General features: G+C 49.0%; 1 protein-coding gene across 6 annotated transcripts; it reads left to right on the top strand.

Moving 5' to 3' along the window:
- Positions 1-26,185, top strand: MTHFSD (methenyltetrahydrofolate synthetase domain containing). Of its 6 annotated transcripts, XR_012375214.1 has the most exons (9): positions 1-65; positions 3,610-3,713; positions 5,085-5,198; positions 8,491-8,604; positions 11,329-11,419; positions 14,401-14,513; positions 14,770-14,895; positions 24,133-25,464; positions 26,047-26,185. XR_012375214.1 is itself a non-coding variant. In XM_025860335.2 (8 exons), exons 1-8 carry the CDS (start codon positions 50-52, stop codon positions 24,640-24,642), a joined length of 1,188 nt encoding a protein of 395 aa, XP_025716120.1. In that variant the 5' UTR covers positions 1-49; the 3' UTR covers positions 24,643-25,619. The 6 variants fall into 6 exon arrangements, 5 of the variants coding, with proteins under 5 accessions (XP_025716120.1, XP_025716121.1, XP_025716123.1 ...); XM_025860335.2 differs by lacking the exon at positions 26,047-26,185 and having other exon boundaries at positions 24,133-25,619; XM_025860336.2 differs by lacking the exons at positions 5,085-5,198; positions 26,047-26,185 and adding an exon at positions 4,939-5,052 and having other exon boundaries at positions 24,133-25,619.

The following is a 26,185-nucleotide window of genomic DNA, read 5'->3' as shown; positions in this document are numbered from 1 at the left end:
TCCGCGCCGGATTCGGCTTCTGGAGGCGTCGCGTACTGACTGCGTCGTCATGGAGCTGAAGACGGGTAAGGACCCGCGGGAGAGGCGGGTGGGGGCCTACCTGAGGACTAGGCGGGGGAGGGGCCGCGAGGGACCCACCTGAGGGGCAGGCGGGGGGCGGCGGGGGAGGGGCCGCCGGGATCCGACGGGCGGGACCACCGGACAGGCGGGAGGGGACGCGGAGGGCGCTGAGCGGGGCTCGGGGGTCCAACCGGCGCCGGTCTCGGACCCTGATGCCCGACCCTGTCGGTGGAGTGACGATAACGGGGAGAAGAGAGAGAGGACCCCTTGCCGTGCGCATGGTGGTGTCCGTGGCCCCGTGCCGATCGATCGTAACCACCAGCTGTGAGATCCGCAGTAGCATACCCACGGTGCGGCGAGGGGACCACGGCTCACAGCTGGTGGCAGAGCAGGACTGGAAACCAACCTAGCTTAGCCGCCGGGCCGCTTAATCACTGTCCTCTGAAATGCTTTCCGAGGCCTCGCTGTGCCAGGCTCTGCCCGGGCGCTGGGAACACTTGCTTCGTTGCCCCTGGGCTTTAGGAGGTCACCGTCTGTGGAGAAGAGCTTTGGTGATTGTTGCGGGATTGCTTGGCAAAGACAGCCCCCAGTGCTGAAGCCCACGGCGAGCCAGAGCCTGTTAAAGCCAGGTTCCACACCTGGGAATAAATAAACTGCCCTTACCAAGTGTGCAGCATGTAAACAGCTCGGTACAGAGATTCTGCTAATTCAGATGCCTGCCAAATGCCAGGACTGAACTCCGAGTGAGAGGTGGAAGGATGAGACCCTAGTTGACCCGACAGAGCCACAGCCTGTTGAGGGAAGCAAGTAGGCAATTACACAACAGGGCTCAGGCATTTCAGCCAAATATATGTCGCCTTTTATTATCCTAATCATTCCCCATGTTTTTGTAACTCGTCCAAGGGCAGGGACCTGCCCTTTCACTCTAGCTGCTCCTCCCAATCACCGTTATTGCTTTCTAAGTGGGAGTCACTCAGATGTTTGTGATTAATTGATTCCCCAGAGCAAGGGTCACAATTTCTTATGTTTCTTGTGTCCCTACACAGTATACTGCAAGGCGTTGGGAATATTGTAGCACCCATGGGTTGTTAGTGAAAGTGATAAATATGTTAACCTTATAGTTGTATCAACATAATTGTGTTTGGAAAAAACAGGGCGCTCTGGGTTCCTAAAGGAGGGATAGCTGCCTGTAACTGAGCTCTCTGAATACCTCCAGGGGGATGTGGTGTGTCAGGCAGACCTGAAGGGAGAGCAGGTACCAAGGTGTGAAAGGCACAAAGAGATGGGCAGGTGTGTGGGAGCAGGGACCAGTTATGCTTGAGCCACATTTTAAATCCACAGCGAGGAGTGATGGAGGTGAGGCTGAAGTAGGCAGCAGGGCATTGTAGGCTAGAGCTCCCTGTGACCCTGTGACAGAGGGATCCCCAGGCAGTGGAGCAGAAACGGGGGGGGGTAGTTCCTGGAGGTGGTGCTGAAGCCGAGCCTTGAAGAGTGAGGGTTTATCGAAGGGACAGAGAGCTGAGCAGATTTGGCAGCAGACACCTTCAGTGCACAGCTCCCAGGAGGAAAGAACAAGCCAAGTGCTGGAAACTGCCTGTGTCAGCCTACTCAGGCCGTGTCATACAGATGTGTGTTCCCTAAGCACACCCAAATCTGCAGTTTTGATATCTGGAATGGCTTTAAAGCACAGCTAGGGGCAGGAGGCCCAAAAAGCGTTTGTAGTGGGCTCCAAGAGGCTCTGGGACTGGGCTGCATGCTATGCTGAGGAAATCTAGGCCTAGCCAGAGGGCGTAGGCAGTGGAAGCCTTCAGCTCTTGGCCCTTATGCCTTAGACTACACGTGGAGGGTTAACAAATTGAGGTAAAATGGGCGGGCGGCAAAGTGTACCTTGGTGACAAGATTGGAAACCACCTGTTGTCCTTCAGAAGGGGACTTCCTGAGTAAATTTTGGCCTGTCCCTACAATGGAATACCGTGCAACCTCACAAAAGAACGGAGGTACTCTTGTATACCATGTGGCCTGATCTGCAAGATATTTGGCAAGAGTACCAATGTGCAGGGCATTGTGTGCTGTGTAGTGTGCCACATTAGCGAAAGGACATGACAGGGAGTGTCTTCTGTGTGGGCCAGAGGTACCTGGGGGAAAATTCATGAGGAAAAAAGGGCGCACTGATTGCCCTGGGGGAAGAGAGCTGGTACCCAGCAGGCAGCGAGGAGAGAGGCTTGTCAGTATAGTTCCCTCTGCATGTTTTCGAAGTCCATTTATGAAAAATAAAATTTTAGAATATAATTGATTCACATGATTCAAAGCCACCATTTCAGAAGAGAGAAGCCAGCTGCCAGCCCAACTGCACCAGCCATCCAGGTGATTCCCAGCAGTCTCTGGCCCTGGGCTGCTCCTGTGGGTCGCTTTTCAATATCCTGCACTCATTGAAGGGAGACTGAGGACCTGTGGGGTTGTACCTGCCCCTCCTTCCTACTCAGGTGATGAGAGGTGCCCCAGTCACACAGAGTACATGCAGAACCTCACATCTTGCCGTAGTGCACATTGGGTTCTCTGAAGAGGTGGTCTTTCACCACCAGCTTCGGAGATGCACATTCCCTAAGCCCTGTGCGTGTGTGTCCTACGGGGACTTCCAGATGGTGCAGGGTAGGTAGCACTCCTCTTCACCAGCGGTTAGGGCACGTTGGTGTTGAGAATTTACCAGTCAATGAGATGACCTCATGAGGAGTTCCTTGCCTCATGATTCTCAGTGCTGGCCGCATGACAAATTGTTATGAAAACAGCTCAAGTAGGTAAAGTGATTTGAAACAGACTTCTGTACAAGTACGAGGATATCCTTTAGAACCAACAGAAATGAAAATTCAGTGAATATTTTAAAAATGTGTCTTTGTGAAGTTGCTGGTTTTATGTTTTTCCACCTAACTGGAAACTGCTTTTTATAGTTCTCCACTCCAAGAGGAACACATGATTAATGCAAATTTTATTAAAACTGCTCCAATCAAATTAAAGAATATTTGTTGACAAAAAATGCACTTCCGAAGTTGGGTATAGAATAAGAAATTGCTATACTAATAAAGGGGATTATAATGGGTAATCCAAAATAATAGGTGGTTTACAAAGTGCTTAGGTTTAAGGCAGGCTTTCTGGGTTTACAGTCTGCATGCACTAATCATAACTATGTCAAAACTAATTAGACCAAGGATTGCAGTGCGTTGACTGATCAGAGTGTGCGTTTCCAAGCAAGGACCCGAGGAAAGCTTGGGTACCTGGCTCGCTTTGCATTTTGTTCTGCTGCTCCTATAGCTCAGTAGAGCTGGGTTAAACACCTGGGTTGTCTTGAATTTACTCTGTTTTTGGACTTTAGCAATTGTTGTGAGTTTATCACTAACCCTGATTTTTCGCCATAGAGCTGAGACGCCCTGGATTGGTCTGGCGTGACGGAGTGCTGAGGGTGCAGCTCGAGCAGGCACCCAGCAGCGCCTGGCCTGCACATGTGGCAGGACTCCTTTCTGCCACGTTAACTAGTCCCACTCTTTGTTGCCATAGGTGTTTCCAAACAGGACATTCGTGAACAGATTTGGGACTACATGGAATCACAAAATTTAGCTGATTTTCCCCGGCCTGTTCATCACAGGATTCCCAACTTCAAGGTACTGAAGCATTCCTGGAGCGTTCAAAAGGAAAACAGGCTATTCCTAAACGAGAGAGTTAGTAATGCAGTTAACTGTCCTGCTTCACGGTGGATCCAAGCTGGGTGAACAGTGAGTAGTAGTGCAAAATCCACACCACTGGCCCGCATGTCCTTTGTATTTTGAGATGTCCCTCATTTGTGTTCCTTAACCTTCATTACAGCCTCTTGCCTTTCTGTGCAGGGTTGGTGGGTTGGTCATGTTTTGCCACTTGACATGGAGTAAGATATTTGTCCTGGCTGGAAGCATGTTATTGTCGTGGTCCCTTTTCTCAAAATTGGCTCCCTTAAGAACAGCAAGGAGTGATGCCCTCTGAGAGGAGGCCCGGGCCAGCATCTTTGGACAGAGGAAGGCCTCGCTGGTCCCTGATGGATGACTCCAGGCCTCAGTCTCCCCACTGTTCAGAATAGAAGATAATCAAAGATGTCTGTTTATGACACTGTTCATAGGAAACAAGTTTGCTTGAACAAGCGAACATACACAGCTCATAATTTCAGCATGCATGTTTTCCACAAGGAAAACAAAAGTGCTTTTTGAAATTACACTGGTTGCTCTATCCGGCCCAAAGGGTGTGTGGCTTATTTACTTGCCATCACCCCCCATTTGGGCTGGACTTTATCTTCCCATTCATGGCTTCTTGGAAACAAGCTCCCACCCTTCTCTGGTCCTCAGCTGAGCTGGGTCTGAGGCCATCCTGGACCTTTGAAAAACTGTTATTTTTGTACGTTTTTGTTGCTACTTTGTTTTGCTTTAGTGCTTGTTATCCCAGGGAGAGAAATATACATGAAGTACAGGAAAAAGAGAAAGATGCACAAAATCAGTAAAAAATGTTTAAAAAGGAACCAACTTGGAGAGGGATGGGAATTCCGGGTTAGTGGTAATATACTCCTGTTTTAGGCAGTTATTACACAGGTATGTTTGTTTTGTGAAAATTCATCGAACTATACACTTTCTACACCTTTTTGGAATATGTTTTATTTTGGTTAAAATTAAATCGGTGCTTGCTTTCTCAGCCCCTTTCTACCCTGACTGCTTTCCCAGACTTCTTTGGGCAACTCCTAGATCTTGTCTCAGACTTAGTGCACCCCACCTGTCTGAATGAGATGCTAGACCAATCTGCTCCTGCATGCAGTAGGCCCAGAATCATGCTGTCCTGTCAGTAATGTGCAATTGCATTCGAAAACAGGGTGCTTCCCATGCTGCTGAGCATTTCCCACGTTTGCAGGCGTTCAGAATGGCCAGAACCATTAAAGTCAACCCTGATGCTCCCCAGACAAATGCTCGCTTCTTCGTCCTCGACGTAAGTGCAACTCTGTCTGTTTGCCTAACTAGGGCTCTTATCTGGCTTGCCAAAACATCAGAGATCTAGAAGTTTTTGCCAGAATGCAGGAAGTTAAAGTGGACCCCGATAAACCACTGGAAGGTGTTCGGCTGCTGGCGCTGCAGGTAATCCCATTTTCCTGGGCCAGAGCCCGGGCCACTGATAAAATGCATCCTCCAGGTGGCTGGCAAATGTGTTCAATTCATATATTTAGAAGGATGGTGCTTCTGACTCCCTCCCACACAGAATATACCCTCGAAGTTGTTTTTTCCAGGAAGAGTCCAGAAGTCTTTAATTTGTCAGAAGTCATGAATCTTCCTGAATTCAAAGATAAAGGACATTCACAATGATGACCTTGAGGCACTCTTTAATCTAATGTGCTTCATCAGAAGGGAAAGGTTATGTTTATTTCCTTCTGCTACTTTTATATTATAATTCTTTGATACTTGATAACCCATGAGTGAGAAATCTGATGGAGTCCCCAAAATCTATAAATCAGAACAGTGTTTCTTAACTTACATACTTAGGCCCCTGTTCAAGGAAAAAAAAAAAAAAAGCTCCCCGAGGGTTGCTTTAAATTCACTAAGTTTAATAAGTATAAACAGAAAACTTGGTATAAATTTAAATGTTCATAGCTCTTATGCAGCTGTAAAACCACAATAAATCTGTAAGTTAAATACAAACAAAACTGTACAAGCAGGAACATCCATATATCAGCACTGATTTAACCTAACAGCTGCTGCTGCTTTGTTGAGACAAGTTACTGTTGATAATACGAATCCAGATCTTCAGAGTTCCTCCTTAGGCGACCAACCACTCCTTGTGTGGCCGCTCCACTCTCCCACAGCTCATGGGAGGCCTTGGTCACGCAGTGCACCTTGCAGCCTGTGTGGAGAAGGGAATGCCAGAAAGTGATTTTATAGGGAACGAGGAGGGTGTAGGGATCCTCCTCTGGTTCTTTCAAGGATTGCACGTAGGGGATTTTGTTTGCCGATTGTTTGCTGATTGCTGTTCAGCCCCAATAGGAGCCTCCCAGTCAGGCCCTTCTGGAAGCATTCTTTTTGCCAGCCATATTTTCCCAGTCAGTAATTCACTTTAATGAACTAGAGGAAATAATAGCAGAGAAGAGCCCGAAGTGAGTGGTTGCCTTGTGTGAGGACAAAGCTCTGTCAAAACACTGCACTATATTACCTCATTTAATTTAGCCAACAACCCTGTAGGAGTGATCTCTTTTGCCATATGACATGGAATAAGCTAGACACGGAGAGGTTAAATGACTTGCCCAAGTCCCCCATTTGGTAATGGTGGAGCTGGGATTCCGACCCACACTGTGACTCCAGAGTCAGTTCTCTGCATGTATGAGGTTCTTACCTGTCAGCCCATCAGAGCACAAATCAAAGCCTTGAGTGTGTTGGAGATTAGTCAAGACATCCTGTAGGAGGAGTGCAGCCAGGTAGCAGGATGGAATAGGGTCCTCACTGTCTGTTTATTCAGGGGAAAGAAAGCCAAACTTTGAGAATCTGTTGTATTCCAGGCTTTCTGCTGGGCACAGGGATATAGTGGTGAAAAAGACATAAAGACGTGTATGGTCCTTGGGCTGTAGGGCTACAGAATCCTCTATGTTTCTGGAAATGGAAACTTTAGTGGTTTAAGAATCACTTGGGAAGCAGGTAAACCTGCATGCTCCACGGCACACCTAAGTATAGGCAGGGAACCCGATGTACATGGCCACGGTCCATGCCTGGGGACACAGTGGCCTGTGCTTAGGGATACACAGTTTCCCAGGCTCAACCCCAGACCTTCAGTAGGTTTCTAGAGTCTGTTTTTTTTTTTTTTTTTTTAAAGATTTTATTGGGGGTTTTTGTTTTTTTGCTTTTTTTTTTTTTTGAGAGCACACAGAAGTTGTGAGTGGGGGGCAGGAGGAAGAGGGAGAAGCAGATTCCCTGCTGAGCAGGAATCCTGATGCAGGGCTTGATCCCGGCATCATGACCTGAGCCTAAGGCAGAGGTTTAATCAACTGAGCCACCCAGGCGCCCCTAGAGTCTTTTTAATAAACACCCCTGATGGTTCCTTTAAGAACCACTGGCCAGGCCAGCATTTGGCAACCCTGGCTGCATGTTAGCACCACCCAGGGAACTTTGAAAATTATCTCTTGCTGGTGTCAGGTTCTGAATCAGATGCTCTGAGTGGGTCTGCACACCCACTGCCCAGGTGATCTAAAGTACAAGCAGCTTCCAGAAAAGAGGGAGTAACCATCATAATGTGCAGTACACCGGAATCTTCAGACTGTGAATGAACCCAAACCTCTTTCACACTCCAAAGGAAAAGAGCACATGGTCATGACTTGTGTTGAAATATTTCTCTCGTGGCTTTAAGTAAGCCAACCTGTGATTTTACAGGTCTTATATTGGTCTCAGGCTGTCATCTCCTGCACAAAAACTAAAATATACTCTTTTTACACCGAAAATTTTAAAATTTTACAATTGCCTCATGGCCTGCCCCGGCATAGTCTGCAGAGATGCCTGTAGCAGTGGTTCTGGAACTTTCCTGGGCATCAGAATCACCTGGCAGGCTTGTGAAAGCAGATTGCTGTGCCTGCCCCCAAGCTTCTGGTCATTTCTCACAGGTGTCCAGGGGCTGCACCTGCTGGCCAGGGGTGTGCACTTTGCGAATCCGGGCTCTGGGACTCACAACAAGGTGTTTGGGAACTAAATAGAGGAAAAGGGGCCTGTGGACTCAGGTCAATACAAAAGAGCGATTATAATGAGTATTAATCTCTGAGACTGGAACTTATTGAATAGCAAACTGGTTATGAAGGCTTGAGATGATGCAATGCAGGTTTCAAACGAAAGCATTTTGGGCGCCTGGGTGGCTCAGTCAGTTGAGCGTCTGCCTTTGGCTCGAGTCATGATCCCGGGGTCCTGGGATCGAGCCCCGCGTCGGGCTCCTTGCCCAGTGGGCAGTCTTCTCCTCCCTCTCCCTCAGTCCCTCCCCCTGTTCCTGCTCTCCTTCAAATAAATAAAAAAAAAATCTTAAAAAAAGGAAGCGTTGTAACTGTAGTATGTGATGCTGGGAGGGGAGGACACAGGAAAGTTCTGGTTGGAATTCTAATGAGAACAGACCTTCATTTGGATTTACATTGTCATTTTGTATCTGTAGTGATTTTGAGTGGCAAGTAAAATAGAATTTAGGAGTTTGACAACTCACTGCCTCTTCATCCTAAGTGGGGTGGAGTAGTGGCCCCAAGTAAGATTGACCACCGTGCGTTGTGTAATTGGGTTTGCAAAGAAGTCATTTCCTTGGCGCACACCAAAAGATGCCAATAATAGTCACTTGCTTCTGCCCCTGAAATGCTAATATACACAAGAAGTTTTCTATGTTTAATTTTGTAATTTATTGATTGTGTTTTTTTAAAAGAGCAAAAAAACATTGTTGGTCCCAACACCACGACTGAGAACGGGGTTATTTAATAAGATCACACCACCTCCTGGGGCAACTAAAGACATCTTGAGGAAATGTGCTACCTCTCAGGTAAGTGCAGGAGGCCGCATCACCCACAAGGAGAGCGCTGTTCTCAGCCGATACTTCTGGTGAGTCAGAATGCGTACAATACACCACAAAATTGAAATTCATTTTTCACAAAGCCAAATGAGTGGAGATGGCAAAGTATTCAGTCCTATTAGTAAAGGAGCCAAGTAGAAAAACCATGGATGCATGTATTCCATTTGAGTCACCTGGTTTCTATTTTGCACCAACTTGGCAGATTGTAAATTCCCTATTCAAAATGAAGAAAAAATGAGTTATCGGGTGGTCTGGCACCTGATTGCTGTTAACGTGTGCCATAGTCTGGTGGCCCATAGCATTTTTTTAAGTGCCACCAGAGCCAACTGGGAACTCAGGAATTTCCAAAATACTTGGATTGGAAATTGCCTCACCAGTTCTGAATGATGGTTTTAGTAATTCAGTGATGTGGTTTTCTTGAGTGTTTACAATGTAGTAAAACTTAAGTTTATAAATACTACATCGTGGTGCCCTGTGGTGGCATTTGTCTTGTATTTTGCAGATAAAGAAATAGAATTTGGTGATTTTTTTCAGAGTCCTAGAATAGATCGTAGGTCATTTGATTCCTAATCTATTGGGAATAAAAAATAGGGCATCAAGATAGGGCATTAATCTTTTTAAAAAAGATTTTCCACTTAAGTCTGATACTGAAAAATTGAATTTTTATTGTTACTTATTGATAGTCTTCTTCCAAAAATAGAATTTGGTATAGCTTTCAAAAGTACATGTAATAAAGTAAAACAAAATATATGTAGAAAAAACTGCAAAGGGAAAATTAGAAAAATAAGAGACATTCATGGTTCTGGTCGGTGTTCAAAAACGCAAACTGTGTGACCGTCTGCAGTTGGCAGACGCGGGCTGCAGACAGGAGCTCACATTTCCCAGAGCCGGCAGGGAGTGTGATCAGCGGTTCTGGAGTTGTGGGTTTGGGACGGTACCAGCAGTTCTCTTTCTGGGGTTGAGGTCCAGGTCAAATGTATCTGAGGGTCCATCACAGGGGCCTGTGGTGGTTGCAGTGGTCTGTGTCGCCCTTAACGGCATCCCCTCCCCTCTGAAAGGTGACTGCCACGTTGTGTGTTGGCAAAAGTTCCCTGTGATGCGCCGGCACTGGCTGGTCCCTTACACGTGCCCCTGAAAGTGTGGCTGGGCCCAGGGTAGAGCCGGACCAGCTCTCGTGACTGAACTTCACTAGAGATTGAGCAGCAGAGTTCGGGCTCTGTCAGCACACGAGACACCGGAACCTGAAAAGGACGTTTCCGTTTTCTTGATGGCACAGGGGAGAGAGGCTTTTAGGGCCTCTGTGTGCAGATGCCGGTCATGGTGCAGTCATTATTTACGCTGCCAGAGCTTAGTGGCAGAGATACTGCCCCCATGTGGGTCAACTCTAGGAGACTCAGATGTGGCCTTGCTTTTTGGCAGAGAAGTTTCTGAATTTGTCCCTTAACACCTCTGCCACCAGTACGTCCCAGCCACCTGTGTGATCTCGGTGTCTTTTTTTTCTCTAACTCAGGAGTCTTCCAGTAACCACCTCTGTGGGCACACAGAAATGTTTGTCACCTGAGGTTTTGTTGAATCAAACAGGACCTTGGAGAATCAGGGAGACTCCTGGTTGCTCACACTCTGTCTGGCCAACAGAGCAGGTGAAGCTGACCGAGGGAGGGAGGCGGAAGTCTGATGGATCGAGTTTCAACACAGGTGTCTGCTCACCGAGGCTGCCAGGCACCAAGCCCATTAAAACAGGGCTGAGGATGTGGGCCGTGGGTGTGAGATGCCAGCTGCCATGGCCATTGTGAGATTAAGCAAAACAGGCCTTCCCACCATGGGGCACAGTGGGCCTGTGACTGTGGTCTGACTGCTGAGAGCCCCCAAACCAACCCCCTGTACCGATGCCGTAAGTGACTTGTCATGTACTTGTAGACGAGGCATGATACCACATGCTGTGACCCTCCAGTGCCGGGCACTGGTCTGTACAGTGTCCTAATTTGGCTCTTAGATTGACCTGTAGCCCTTGTTATCTGAGACTCATGACCATATCAGCCTCCGTACTCTGTAAATACAAGCCTCAGTTAGTGTAAACGTGTGTACTTTCAGTGCATTTTGGTTGAACAAGTAATTTTTCAGAAGTGAAGATGCTACACGTGAAGGTAACAGCCCCAGTGTTTTATACATTATCTGTCCCACACTTTTCCTGACCACGTCTTAATGTGCTAAATGCACTACCTCCATGATCTTCCCTTCCAGCACCAGTCCGCCAAGGCAGTGGGTGGCACCTCTGTCTTAGAGGGGAAGAAACTGAAGGTCAGCTTTCCTCCTCTTGAGGTCACAGGGCTAAGAGGGATCTGGACCTGGTTCTGTGTGACTCCTGAGCCTGTGGTTTAACCACCGTGCTCTTCTGCCTCATGGGAAGAAATGATTTGCTCAGTATTGTGAACTTAACATCTTACTCATTTGTGCTGTCAGTTCCAAGGGGCATCTTCCCTGGGGAAGAAACTGTGGGAAATTATCCTAAGATGGTTTCTGAGCCATGGTTTTCCTAAAATGCCATTTCCACAATGCTGCGTGTTCGTGGTAGGGCATGGGTTTGCCTCATGCAGGAGGTTGATTCAGACCCTGAGTGCTGCTCGCCTGGGGTCTGTGAGGTGTGGCCGCCGCTCGCTGCCCAAGAAGCATTCAGGCACACGTCTGTGTTCACAGGGCGTGAGGAACTACAGCACTCCTGTGGGCTTGGATTCCAGGGTTCTTGTGGACTTAGTTGTGGTGGGGTCCGTTGCTGTTTCTGAAAAAGGTAAGATTAAAATCAGAAATTCCTGGATGTGACCTGCAGGTTGACCTTCCTCGGCCTGTTCATCTTTTAAACACTGAAGGTAAGTAATCTCAGTTTTCCGGACACACGTCTGTCCTCTGAAACCACTCTATCTCTCATTCATTTTGAAGAATGAACACAGTCCCTCACACTCAATACCTTCATAGTATTTTCATTTTTCTTAGGAAAAATAAAGTGAGATCATCTCTCTTCAGGTGGTGAAAGATATTTCCTCTATTCTTAAACTACCTGGAACTGGAGCTGGATTTATTTGTAGTATGTCAGTAAATAGTTGGTTTTGGAGAATCTCCAGGGAATGGAAAAACGTTAGGTTCTAAAGCTTGTTTCTGGTAGGCAGCAGCAGCCTCTGGGCAACACAGGGTGTCCTGAGCCTGCCTGGGGAGGCCTGGTGCTGTGCCGTTCAGGCAGGTGAGGGGGGAGGGTGTCCCACGCTGCTCTCTGCTCTCTGCCAAGCCGCCTGCAGGACTTGGGCCCCTGTGGTTCCCCTGGGACCTCTTGCCCCTCCGCTGCTCTATTCCAGGCCTGGCTTGACTCTTCGGAGACGATCTGGTTATACTGCTGCTTGTACTGCCACAGGCTCGGTGGGTTCCCCGAGAGGCCAGCCTGTCGCAGACTGGCACCTGCACAGTGTGGTTTGGGCCCCCTGCTAGGAAAGCATTCTCTCTCCTCCTTCCCCGCCAAGAGGAAAAAGACTGTTCTAAGATGCCTATCCTTAAAACTGTCCCTTTGGAAATTAACCAGCCAAAGCCAAGATCTTCCTTCAAGAGAGGTTTCTGGTTTCCAACAAATGGTTGGTGAGAGATGCTCTTAAGTCATTCATTCCAAACCCCGAGCATCGTGTTTTTAAATGCTGACCTTCATATCTTCAGCTGGAGTACACGGTGTTTGCCAGCTCTTTGCGCTAGTACAGGAGACGCTGGAGTGCTTCGTTCTTTGCTTTCTCTGTATTCCCAGTTACAGCGCTTTATCTGTGTTATCAGGGAGGGGTTCCCATGAGCACATGTTTCCTGGGTGCCTGCTGTGCGCCAGGTGTCCGGCCAGCCCTGGGTGGTCACTGCCTTGGGCCCCCAGTGAGCTGGAAGAGCAGACAGCAGCTGTACTCCGGCACGGTGTGCTTGCTGCTCCACACACGTCAGAACCAACGGTGGTGGGGTCCCAAGAGCCGCCCTCAGGCCCTGAGCAGGGCAGCGTCTCAGAAGTGACCTCAGGCTTAGGTGTTTTGGAGAGAGGTGGAGCAGGAGAGGACTTTCGGACAGAAGTGGCAATGTGTTCACGTAGGATGGTCCTTCAGTAGGTTGGGGTTGGCTTTCCAGAGACCAGGAGGCCAGAGGACGGGATTGGGGTTATACTCTTTTGGCAGTGGGAAGTTAACAAAGAGGTCTTCTTTTGAAAAGATCAGGAGTTTTCTTTCTTAGTTGAGGGTATATGAAGAAGAAAACAGTATTCTATAAATGTCATCATTCAGATAACCCCCAATTAACACAACAGAAGTCATCATGCACATGTGTAGAAAATTGGAATAGCACAGAAAACACCACCTGTGCTCTTCCCAGATGCCCACCGTTGGCGGTTCCTTGTGTTGACACACAGCAATGGCCCATGAGTCCGCCCATGTCCGCCCATGCCTTGCATTCTCTGTGCAGGTTACGTTTGTCCTCGTTGTTTTCCCAGAAGGGGCAGCAGCGCATACACCACTTTGTGTCCTGCTAGATGGTGTCTGGCCAGGGTCTTTGCCCATCCTTGCAGACTGGTGGGCACTTAAGAGGTCACCAGGGTTTGGTTTGGGCTTTTCCCTTACAGATCACACTAAAGTGAGGTGTAGTCTTGTGGTAGAGTTTCTTTGTGCCTTCGAGGGCCATCCGTGGGATAACTCCAGCAGAGGAATTGTTGAACCGAAGGGTGGACTTGAAATCCTGGTGGCTGTTGCCAAATAACCCACTAGAAAGGTTGCCTACCTCACATCCCCAGTACCGTACACCTCACGTCTCTCCCTATTCCCTCGTCAATAACTAGAATCATCAGACTTCCATGTTTACCAATCCAGTATTGAACAGTGGTGGTTCATGTGCCATCTGATTGGCCTTTAATGGGGAGGGAAGGCGGTCATTGCTCACGTTTGCCGCTCACCTGCCTGCCTCTGTCTGTGAACTGTTCTGTCCTTTGCCATTTCTCCTCTGCACTGTCTTTCTCACGTTTATTTGCTCACATGGTTGGAGGTTGGTAATTGTAAAAGGAGCATGACAGATGAGAATCTCAGAAGGGTGCATGGGCAGTGATGCCCTTGGTGAGGATGCCGATGCTGATGTTAAGCAGAAGTTAGAATTTCTGCAGCGTCACGGCCTTCCTGATGGCGGAATACATTGGTTCTTGTGGGAGCCAGAGGCATTGTCATGTTTTCCGTTTTGCTGCATTCTTATGTGCTCTGTAGCTTCTCATGCAGCTTCAGCTACAACTTCCGCGGGTCCCACCTAGGAGTACACAGTATGGGACTAGCTCTGCCAGACCCAGCCCTCTTCCAGGGACTGCTGGACTTCTCAGAAGACAAGGCGATGTCATCTTAAATCACGTATTCCGATTTTAATTTTTATTTCCCCTCCAAGAGAAATTGATTAAAAAGATTTTGGTTTTAGTAGGAATTTTTTCTTAGTGTTTTTGAAAACTACTCTTTCATTGCTTTTAAATGTGAGTTCTGCTTACATAAACACAGGTTCTGTTTCTTTTTGTAACACATCTGAGAGGCTCAGGCTTCACACAGCGTGTGCTGACCCCTGTATGTAGGCAGCCGTCAGCATGCCCCTGAACCCCACTGTTGAGGGCTGCCTGTGGGCTCACTGTGGAAGTTTCTGAGGAGGTGCCAGGGATATTGAGTCCAAGTTTCTGCTTCCGCTGTGACCTAATGAAACATTTCCTTCTGAGATACTGATGCTCTGCGTGTCTCTTAGGCTGGAGAATTGGGAAGGGAGAAGGTTACGCTGATCTGGAATATGCCATGATGGTGTCAATGGGAGCGGTCAGCCAGGGGACGCCCGTGGTCACCATCGTCCATGACTGCCAGGTGCTGCCCGTGAACAGGCCAAGCAGAGGCTACTGCCACACCCCCCCTGAGAGAGTGGGCGGGGAGGGAAGGAGACAAACTGGTCTCTGCCTTCATTCCACGTCTGCTGTGAGTGGTGATCAGCCAGAGCTGGATCTGTGTGGCAGTGAGGCCTTATCCCCATGGGTCTGGTGAGCCCTTTGCTTCTACTGTGCAGTGCTTTGAGCACAGGAGCCGCATTCCCTGTCAGCCCCCTCACCCACTTCTGTTTGACCAGGTCATCGACATACCTGAAGCGCTGCTTGAAGACCACGACCTAACAGTGGACTACATTCTCACTCCGACGAGAGTCATTGCCACGGGGTGCGAGCGCCCAAAACCAACGGGAATCTTGTGGTGCAAGGTGGGTCCTGTGGCCAGCAATGGCCTGTAGTTCAGAGGCATCTTCTCTTGTGTGGTATTCTTTGGCATGGCAGCTCTCCCTAGGCCCAGCATGTTTGTGCATTAGAATCATCTGTAAGCTTTTGAAAATTCAGCTCCTGCATCACGGTCTCCAGCCATGGGCCCAAGAATCTCCTTTGCAAACCTGTGGGATTCTGATAAGCAACCAGGTTCAAGATCTGCTGCTGCAAGACACCAGTTCTAGATGGCAGAAGGAACAGTCCACTCAGAGGGCCAATGCCTTGACACCCTGTTTGCCAGCGGGTTTCACCTCTGAGAGCTGTGTCCCACCATCCTGGCCACAACAACGTACTGTCTCATCAGCTTTTCTCTTCTAAGTCCAGCTTGTCTTGCTGTGACCTGGGTCTCCAAGCAGTACCCACAGCTTTCATTAGCTGATGCCTTTGTGACCTCTATCTGCAGAATAGTCAGGGGCACACATTACAATAGTCTGCAGAAGGAGTTCGATCCCAGAGGCCAACCTATAGGTTATGATCCTGCCTGCTGGCAAGCAGCCAGAGTTACTGAGGAAACAGGGAGAGTTGTGCTTCGTTTGGATTGAAGCCGTTGTTGTTCCATGTCTTCCGTTCCTTAAACGTGAATCATCAGAGTTGGATAGCAGCCTTCCCTTGGGCCTGGAAAACCAATAACATCCAACTCCAAGGTTGACACCAAAATGGAACACTGCGGCACAGTGGGCCTTTCCCACAAACACCACAGCCAGGCGGTTTGGGCCCCCTGGGGCCTGTGCTCCTCCTAGGTTAGTCCCGGGAAAAGCAGAGAGGAGGGGCACGCATGACCCAGAAGCAAGCGGATGGGTCTCTCCGGTGCAGGCCCAGTGCCATGGGGAAGGCATTGGCATCCTTTTTGAATATTCAAATGTCCCTTGGTGTCTTTCGTAAGAGCTTGGGTTTACCTTGGAAGTCGGGTCCACAGCTTCTCCTTAAGTGAGTGCTGCTACGTGGGTCACAGGAGCGAGGTGGCATTTGCTCACAGCTGAGGCGATGGGCCTGGGGAGGCTGCCCAAGGGGCTGGTCACAGTGAGGCCTCAGGTCCTCCGGAGGCCAGCACTTCATAGCCAAGGGCCGACTGCAGCCCACCTTAGGAAGATTCCAGGTGGTCTCTCCAGGAAGAGGGAGAAAGGGTGTGGCTTTGGGGAGTAGTCAGTTACCTCCCGCTAATTTTAATAAAAATACAAAAATAGCAACAGATGATGTTATTGGTCATGTGAGGTGAAGAGACTCCCTCTATGTGGAAGGAAGCCACAGCAGCCAGAGTCGCCAGCAACACGGCTGGCCATACCGTGTGCAGCCCGTCGGGGCCAGTGCTGTTCGTTGACATCCCAACCGACTCGCCCTCTTCCTGGAACATCCCATCGCTAGTGAGGCCTGGGCAAGAATCACAGACTTTGAAAATGCCATTTCTTATCTTGGGGCCCTGTGTTCTTTGTTCTTCCACATCTGGGCCTCCCTTTGCATGAATCATTTGAAAGCAGCGACTTTCTCCAGCCCCTGGGGCTTTTGTTCTGGCCTCGCTACTTATGCAACCAGAGTGAATTTTCGTCCGCATTGGGGAAACCGTCCCTGACTTCCACTGAATATTTGGGGAGGGGTGGGGGACATTCAGTGCTAGGGTATGGTATTATTTCACATGGACTCCTTGATACACGTTGGCATATCCTGTGATTTTCTACCCACAGACTTATTATCGTGTAGGTAGTAGAATCCCAGAATTTGCCTCATGTGTATTTTGTTGGAACATATGGAATCACAGTTCCTTCTAAACACTGTAGACCTCTCAGATGAAGGTTATGAAATACATACAGAATGTATTAACTCGTTCTTACCGCACAAAGATTGTGCAGCATTTGACTCCCTGGCCTTTGTCCCACCTTCTCAGAGATGTGCGTGGTGTCCCCGCCAGGGGACCAGGCTGCTACAGACTCAGCTGTCCACCTATAGCTACTTCCTCAGCCCCCCTGCTTTTCTCTGCCTGTGCCTTGTGGTTTTAAAGACAGGAGACCAGATGGGGCAGTGGTTTATTTATTTATTTTTAAAGATTTTAATTATTCATCTGACAGAGACAGACACAGTGAGAGAGGGAACACAAGCAGGGGGAGTGGGAGAGGGAGAAGCAGGCTTCCTGCAGAGCAGGGAGCCCGGTGCGGGGCTCAATCCCAGGACCCTGGGACCATGACCTGAGCCAAAGGCAGACGCTCAACGACTGAGCCACCCCAGAGCCCCGGGGCAGTGATTTAGAATGAGCTTAGAAGCTGCAGCAGCACGTCTCAGTCGCTCTATCTGTGACCTTGGTGCACCCTCTGCAAGCCCCCCGTTTGTTTATCTGTAAAGTGGGGTGCTGTCAGTGCTGACCTCACAGGCAGTACACGCGAAGTGTCTGCTGAACTTGGCCATTGTCACCGTTGTGGCTGTCACAGGTGTGAAACGCAAGTCAGTAATTGTGAGAAATGTACCTGGACGCCGTCGCTTCGGGCAGAATCCTTACAGTTATCCTCTGAGTGGTTTGCTGAGCCAAGACGGGGCCTTGTCTCTGTCTCTCTGTGGCATTGTTATCACCGTGTGCCCTTTACTGCCTCTCAGTGGAAGAGAAAGAGACATTCCTTCCAGAAGGTGCGTCTGCTGTGTTCACATGGGGTCCTCCTTTCCCTCAGGGCAGCCTCTCACCTGGTGTGCATCTGATGACCTGTAGAACTCTGGGGGACTTGGCCATGTCTGAGCTACAAGGTGCCGTGACTGCCCCACTTCATCCACAAGCTGCCTCCCCTGAGAACCTAGAACTCCCAGAGCCCCCCCTAATCCAGCAGGTCTACCCTCTTGGTGAAAGGACGTGCTTTCCCCAGGATCTCTGCCTGGCTGGTGCGTGGTGTAAGAGACCTGGCCACTGAGGCGTGTCCTAAACCTCTGGGCTGCGCTTTCAGCTCAGGTGGTCGTTCAGTCTCTGGGACAGTAATCCAGATGTCCCTGCCTGTGGACATCTGTGTGTAAGGTGATCTGCAGTGGCTCAGGAGCCATTTGCCTGCATCCCTTAGCTCTGGCAGGAGTACATTGATGGTGGCCGAAGTCCCCAGGAGCTAGCTTTCGGCAGCTCCCCTACAGCGCAGTCAGTTCCCAGGGCTGCAAGGTGTCGGGTGAGTCACGACAGGGCAGTGAAGCATCCTCTTGGGAGCCTGGCTGCCTGCTGGACCCACGTGAGCGCCTGGAAAGCAGCAGCAGAATGGAGCCCTCTGCTCGGGGAAGGCGAAGGTGCCGGGCTTTGCCAAACACACACAGCCCCACTGGGCTGAGCCTCTGGACAGCCGAGACCCATACCTCTTTTATTACTTTCTGCTGAGCTAGAATGAGGCCGAGGGAAGATGAAATACTTATTTTAAGAATGCCCTGGAGACATGGTCAGGCAGCGGGGTGTGGCTGCAGCCCCAGAGAGACCCAGGGCACCCATGAGACTGCTCCTTGCCACCAGAGCCACACATCAAAGGTCTGCTTCCTGACCCCCTTGCTCCCCATAGTAACTGTGGGAAAGGTGCCATCACTGATTACAGAGGAGAGCAGTGTGACACCATTGACCCAAATCTGGATGTCTGCCTGTCTGAATTATCTTCTCCTTGCTAAGGGATGGGATCCTGCCCGGGTTATTCTTTGTATATAGACTCAAAGAAGCAAGTTTGTAGCGTCCACAGCTGTTTGGGAAGGTTGTCCCCAGATGGTCACCATGCCCTGTTGATTTACTTGCTGAGAATGACAGATGCCCTGAGAAAAAGGGTTTGGGAAAAGGACTTCTGTGAGAAACAGCCATTCTGGGACGTTGACACTCGCTTTCCAACCCCATATATCAGCGTTGTCTGGAAGTGACAGCCAAATGTGATCTGACACCTACCCACAACTGGGCCAGCAAGTTAGAAAGGCTGATAACTTCCATAGAGATTCACTATATTTGACCCAATACTTGAACTTCTAGGAATCTGTCCTAGAAAAATACTTACAAATTTAGATAGAGATGCATGTGTATCCAGTATAATGTAGTGCCTTAAAGTGTTGCAACCCTGTAATTTAAGTGCATACAGCCTTTTTAAAGAGTATTTAATGGCATGAGAAAATGTTTATGGTGTAATCAATATTAAGTGGAAAAAAACAGTATAAATTTATACATGTTTGGTATATCATTTTGTATTCATTATGCTGAAACGTGCATAGAAAAAAGATGGAGGGGTGCCTGGGTGGCTCAGTCGGTTAAGCATCGCCTCCTTCTTTGGGCTCAGGTCATGACTGCAGGGTCGTGGGATCGACCCTCCCTTTGGGCTCTATGCTGGGGGTGGAGCCTGCTTGGGATTCTCTGTCTCCTTCTCTTTCTACCCCCTCCCCCCCCCCAAAAAAAACGGGGGAGCGGACCCGTAGGTATAACATTCGTTATCTCTGCAAGCTGGGAATTCAGATTTCTTTTCATTGTTTTCTAAATTTCCCACAGAAAATATACACTTTTATAGTCAACACTCTTCAGTAGAGAAAACAGGACATTTGAAACCATTTTCCAAGGGCAGCCTTCTGCCCAGGTGTGTTTGTCTCCAGTTCCACAAGGAGCCTCCATTCTCTGCACACTCCTAAGTGGTAAAAACGAGAATCCAAGATGCAAGATAGTTAAATGTGTGCCAGTTCTTAGAAGTCATGTGCTTGTGCATGGCAGTGACACTGGACTGTCCAAGTTGCTTGTGCAAAGCATATGTCTGTATGTGAGGCGGGCCGCATGGGCCACTCGTCCCCATGTGGCAGACACTTGGGTGTGGAACTGAGCCTAGAGCTGCCGGGCATGAACTCGTCCCACACTCAGCTCTGAACTGGCCCAGCAGGAGGGGACCTCACTGCTCTTGTGGGCCTGTCTGTTACGCTGCCCCCCCCCCTCCCCCTGAAGAGCATAGGATAGGCAGGAGCTGTGGTTTGCAGATGGAAGCTGGCATCTTGTTGTGGCAAAGGTTTTAAGATGATCATGTATACCAGAAAATAAATAGTTTTTCTTAGTGACTTACATGGCCACTCCCAAATAGCACCATCTGCTTGACTGTTGGCGTGGTCTGAAGCAGTGATGGTGTGTGGTCGTTGCCCTGCTGGTCCTTCAGCACCCACAGTAAAAGCATAATTGTAAAGGACTAACGCTATGGGGGCTTTTGTATTAGTAAGTGACACTTTTGATCAGCTCTGTGCAAGAAGATGTCTTAAATGAGCCCTCTTATCCTTAAGAGACACTAATTGGAAAGCAAACAAATCCTGCAATACATGAATGACATCTGGAAGACCGTGCATTCACTGACTCTCCTGTATCCTTGCATGCTTACTCGATCGAATGATTTCGCCTTGGTCATTGGAAAGTGCCGTATCTAAAAGTATTTTCGATCAGTGAATGATATACATTCGTCTCATGCAAGACAACTGGTAATTTCTGTGGAAGTGGTGTTTCACGTTAGAAATACTGACGGTGTTCCTGTTTGATTGTCAGCGGCTGCCCAAACGTGTCCTGGCATTGTAGAATGAGGGGGATTCTAAAGACCATCCCTCCCAGTCTCTGTTTCTTCCGGGCAGGTAAAGTGAGAGCCAGGAAAAGCAACGAAGCCGGTGCGTAGTGGAGGCAAGATTAGAACTGGGGTCTCTTCCTGGGTTGGCCACAGGTGCCTTGAGAGTGAGATTTCTGATCTGTATTGGGTTTAGCATGTATTTCTAGGGGATAGGATTTTTCATTTAATCTTTACAGAGAATGTATATTTATAAGTGACATCTGTAAACATCAGAGAAGAGTGGTTGTAGCGCATAAAAGAAAATCAAATTTGCTCTATACTATTTAATGGAATGGCTAGAGAAAAGCAGAAATATTTTTTTATGTTTGATTAACGGGCAAAATCTTTCATTTCACATGGCACTCTTACAGACATAACAAATGTTCCTAATTGCTAGCCAGGAAAAACAGCATAGCCCTGCCGCGAACTGTCCTGAGTGTGAAGCCAGCCCGTCCAGCTGGTGCACAGAGGCCTCTGTGTGGCTGTGGGACCGCCATCAGCCCAAGCCACTCCGCAAGGAGCACAGAAATGGCAAACAGCTGAGAAAGTGTAGACAGGGAGGTTTTTCCATTCAGAACTTGAGGGTGCAGAAGCATGAGATGACATTAAGCTTTGTCTTTCCTTACCCAAAAAAACATCCTGCTCTTGAGATGAGCAATTTTATGTAAAAGTGACGCATTTGGCCATTTCCATTTCTAAAGATCCGTGTGTGTGTGTATATGTGTGTGTCAGTCAGTGTGATGGTGCTGTAGACTTGGTTCATAATCTGTACATGGTTAAAACATTCTTGTTATTCAACTGATTATAGTTTGTCCATGTGCCAGCTCCGGATAAAGTAGCTCCCTGTGATGTGCAGAGAAGGATGTATTTTTGCTTCACATGACATGTTTTAAATGGATTTTAAAGTGTGGAGCCTTGCCCTGTGGACTGGGTTTCCTGAGAACACTTGCTTTGGCCTGAGGACACCCTGTGGTTCTACCAGGCGGAAGCACATGGGAGTTTTAGTACTTGGGGTGGTCCCTCAGCCAGGACAGCTCCGAGCGGGAGCTGGAGAAAGTGTGATGTGTTTACCAGGGAGTTTGTCCTCACTGCTCCTGTCTACTGGTGTCACAAGGGGATGACATTCAGTTCTTCGATAAAAGAATGTAGTCACATGGTTCCTCTGATTGTAATTACAATTTTAAATCTGATCGTCCTTTCTAAGTACTAGATGTAGTAATTTAAGATATCCTTAAGAGTCTAATTATGACCGTTTTAGGGGCACCTGGGTGGCTTAGTTAAGCATCCCACTCTTGGTCTCCGTGCAGGTTGTGATCTCAGGGTTGTGAGTTTGAGCCCCGAGTTGGGCTCCACGCTGGGCATGGAGCCTACTTAAAACAAAAATAATCTAATTATGACCAGTTTAAATCTGTTTTGAAATACTCTGGAAGGACACAAGAATCTGAACTCTTTGAGAAGGTGGAATGGGGGTGTGGGAAGGAGTTGGTTGGCTTCTTAGATCATCTTCAGGATTCTTTGGGACCAGAGCCTCTTAGGGTACTGGCCCATGAGCTTAGTCATCTTTGGATGAATCAGTTCGGAAGAACTGCAGAGGGTCAAGTGGAAGAAAACTTCCTTTTGATTAGAAGAGTAGCTACATCTCCTACATATCTCCAGGGCACAGACATGGTTTTTGTTTGTTTCTCTGCGTCTCAATAATGGGAAACATTAGAAGGAGCAGGTCTTTCTTTAAGAAGTCTATGGCAGCCAGGCATTTGTGTGCTACTCTGAAGACCCCAGTAGACAAGTGCCACCTGCAGAGGCTTCTGATGTGGCTGTGCCTGGGAGCAAGGGTACTGTCCATTTGGAGAGGGCTCTGACCCAGTGGAAAGGCTGTGCCAAGGTGGAGAGTATTGTCCACTTAGTGCTAGGAGAGAGAACCAGCTACTAAATTAATGAGGGGGGAGTGCCTGGGTGGCTCAGTTATTAAGCATCTGCCTTCCACTCAGGTCATGATCCTAGGGTCCTGGGATCGAGCCCCGCATCGGGCTCCTTGCTCGGCGGGAAGCCTGCTTCTCCCTCTGCCCCTGCTTGTGTTCCCTCTCTCGCTATGTCTCTCTCTCTGTCAAAAAAAAAAAAAAAAAAATCTTCAAATTAATGAGAATCAGGAGCCTTAAAGTTTGTGAGAAGGTACTCAAATCGACCGTTCTTAGGTGTTTGAGTTTCTTTGAATCTTCCTCTGAATCACTGATCCGTAACCTGGGGCCTGTGTACCTCTCGTGGTTTGGAGATCTGTGAATAGAGTTTGGGAAATTGCACACAAAATTGCTGGGGACTCGTCTTGGGAAGGAAACCCAGCTTTTCTCAAAGGTCTCTGACACCCTGGCAAGGATAAGAACCATTACTTTAGTTACATAGGATTCTGAATACAACGAGAACATTGTTACTAGTTGAGCTATTTATTTTTATAGGGAAGTTTTACCTAACTCCTATGCTGATCTTTATTCTGATTTACCCATGTTTGTGGGAAGTCCCATGTTTGGACCATTGCCTGCCTTTTGGTAATTGACCAGTTTCAGGCTTTGTGCCCTAAAGAAGGACGGAAAGCATCTCTAAAGAATGAGGATCGCTAAGAAGGACTTAAACAGTGTGTTTCTGTATCTTTTCTGCCGTGTGATTCCTCAAGTGACAGAAGACCGGTTCTGCCCTGGGCTGCGCTGTCCAGGTCCAGCCTAACCCACAGGGCTGCACCGTGTGCAGCGGCCACACCGGGCCGGGACCATCAGCCTCCACACGCTGCAAGCTGGATCGAGGCAGCTCCTGTGCATGCATGCAGGCCCCGCTTGTCAGTCCCAGTTCTTGAGGACCAGAAACCACGTCATGTATTGGGGTTCTTCTACCGCCTCCTTTGTTGTGCCGGTTCCCAAAAAGCCAAACATGTCCTTTGTATAGGAATCCTGTTCATTGAGACTTAACGTTATAAATAGTGTTACCTTGTAGCTTGGTGACCTGTTGCTAGAAATTGTTTTTCAAAAGTAGTGCTCTTTCAGATTTGCCTTGTTTCTGCATTTTCAGTGACACCTTGAAAGATTTGGTCCCTGAGAAATGCACCTCCAGTGAAGATGGGGAGAAGGAGGCGGCCCAGGTGGCCCTGTTAAAGATCCCATCCCACCCAAAGGCATAAGTCGGGAGACGGGGGCAGGCATAGAGGCAGAAAACCCAATTATTCTGGAGGTCACCAGGGGCATTGCCACTTGTGACCATGTAACCCTCCTTCCAGTAACCGTACTTACTACTGTCCTTTCTGCATAGGAGGCCTTTGGTTTTCTGCTTCCTGGGCCTCTAGGAGCGTAGAGAAAACCGTTCCCTTCCTGCCCGCTGCCATGGCATGTCAGGCACAGTCCAGAGGTGACAGTCCAGAGTGGCTCTGGGGATCCCATATTCATTTAAGCTGGGGCAGCATGGGGGCTGGGTCAGAGTAACTGATTAAGGCAGAGGGGTCCTCCTTCTCAAAGGGCTTAGGTTGGACCACTGGTGCAGCTCGGCAGAGAGACTACTTACCTGAGTAGAGGCAGAGGCCCCTGTGCGACTCTGATTTCTCTTCCCTTCTGACCAAGTTTGGACACCTGGAGAATAGCTGGAACTGCTTTGCTTTTTCAGATCAGCTGTGAGGTGATGGGGAAAATCCCAATACTCAGAAGTCTTCGTTACCGAGAGAGGCAGGCTGGGAAAGATGTCTCCCTTCAGGATGAGCCCCGGCACCTTCTGGGAACCGGCAGCCAGCAGCCACCTCCCCTGAGCACTGTCAGAAGACCCCAAGACCCACACCAGCCCGAATCCTGTTCGGGGCAGGGGGAGGATGGGCCTTCTAACACTGTTTACATTGGCAACCTTCCCCGGGACGCCCGAGTGAGTGAGCTGAAGAAAGCCCTCCGAGAACTGGGTGCAGTCCCTCAGAGGCTCACGTGGCAGGGGCCAAAGCGCAGGGCCTTCCTTCACTACAAGGCCCCCACCTCAGCCCAGCAGGCTGTCTCCTGCTTGCAGGGCTTGCGCCTGGGTGCTGCCACCTTGAAGGTGGCACTGGCCAGGCAGCAGAAGGCCGGCGACGAGACAGGCAGCCGTGCAGACGAGCCGTACCCTGACTGTCACTCGGCTGTCTCAGACCTGTGATGATGTGTGCTGCTCTGGTCCCTGTGGAACTTAAGGGGCCTGTACTCGGGACTCAGCGGAGTGTTGCTGCATGAGCTGCTTTGGGTCCAGTCCTTTCCAGGATGTCCCAGCCTCTGTCACTGCCTGGGACCTCCTGATGAGTAGGAAGCTAGCCATTAGTGCACTGCTGGCACATCCAGGCCCTGCTCTGTCTGGGTCCGTCGGCCTGCCTGCTGGGCGCTACAGCCCTGCTGGTTTCTCTGTGGTAGTCCAGAGGCTGTGGGGAACCGAGCGGGTGATGAACAAGTGGGAGTAAATGGTGACAGCGGTTAGGAGCGCGCCTGTGCTCTGGAACTGGGAGGAGGGCAGATTAGTGGGGGGAGGCCCTAGCAGGGGTCAGATGCCAAGCACACCCTGCTGTCCTTGGATCCTTGGTCTGGTGTGACTGCAGGGGGAGAGCTGTGTTCACATCGCAGAAGCCAAGTCCCCTGGCTGCAGACTGCTTGTCACAGCTCCGTGCTCGTGTCAGCGATGGAGGGCCAATCTGATGTGCGGGCGGTGTGCGTCTCACTTCTGTGCCTGCCTTGCCTTTCCAGCCTCTCCCCATCTCTGGCTGAACACCCTGCACTCCTCGCTGTCTTGTAGGAGGTACTGGTCGTGGAGAAGGCGGTCCCAGCCTACATCAGACAGTGACAGAGATGCTCACACGGATTTGCCCAATGCCTGATGTTTCTTGGGTTTTTCCTCCATTTCTCTGTTCCTAAAAAACAAAACTGGATTTTGGCTGAACTATGCTTTCTAAACAGAAGTGCTTTTGCAGTTGATCCTGGGCAAAAAGTCAAAGTAAGCACAAGTGGAGATTCTATTTTTTTTAACGTATATGTGTTCAAAATTTTAATTTTTTCACCAGAGGGTCTTACTGAGCATGTTTTAAGCACACGATCGTACTTCAAGAGGGTACGCCTTGCAGGTACTTTGAATAAAACCTTGAGGCACTATCTCCCTTTGCAAAAGCATTTTATCCTTGGTTTTATAATGAAAATACTGTGGGTATGTCAAAAAGTCAGTCTGCCCTTAGGTTGCTCATTAAGTGCAGGCTCCTTTCCCCAGGCGTCATGAGTAAAACGAAGGGCAAAAATATCTGAAAAACAGTCCAGCTCCTCTCCTTTGGGCTTCTGGGCCCACTCTTCTCCCCCTGAACCATCTACCCCATCCACGTGGCTGGTTACATTTTGTCACCTGGCGCCGAATCTGGTCATCTAACTCCTTACATTTTTAGGGGTTTTTTCCGGGGGCGGGGGGGGGGGGGGGACAGTGCCTTGTTTACTTGTTGTTTTCTTTTTTTTCTCCATAATATTTTCCTGTATTTGACATATTCTTGTTTAGTCGTTGTTGACTTTTTTATCATTGATCTTTCATCATTAGAGTAGTACTCCAGGAGATCAGGAAATGAGTCTGTGGCTGTCTTGTTCACCCTGCCCTGCGCCCCAGCTGCAAGGGCACCTGGCAGATACACAGCAGCCCAGGAAAAACGGGAGACGTGGATGGATGCATCAGAGCCAAG

This window comes from Callorhinus ursinus, unplaced genomic scaffold, assembly GCF_003265705.2.
Source record: "Callorhinus ursinus isolate GAN/ISIS: 27379988/994484 unplaced genomic scaffold, GSC_fseal_2.0 scaffold46, whole genome shotgun sequence".
Classification (NCBI taxonomy): Eukaryota; Metazoa; Chordata; class Mammalia; order Carnivora; family Otariidae; genus Callorhinus; species Callorhinus ursinus.
This window is presented reverse-complemented; position numbering and strand designations above follow the sequence as displayed.

What these genes read in the sequence shown, in the direction of transcription:
- MTHFSD (XM_025860335.2), top strand. An exon ending in ACAGGATTCCCAACTTCAAG is followed by an intron (nt 3,714 to 5,084) that starts GTACTGAAGCAT and finishes TTGCCTAACTAG; the next exon opens with GGCTCTTATCTGGCTTGCCA. An exon ending in CCATCGTCCATGACTGCCAG is followed by an intron (nt 14,514 to 14,769) that starts GTGCTGCCCGTG and finishes CTGTTTGACCAG; the next exon opens with GTCATCGACATACCTGAAGC.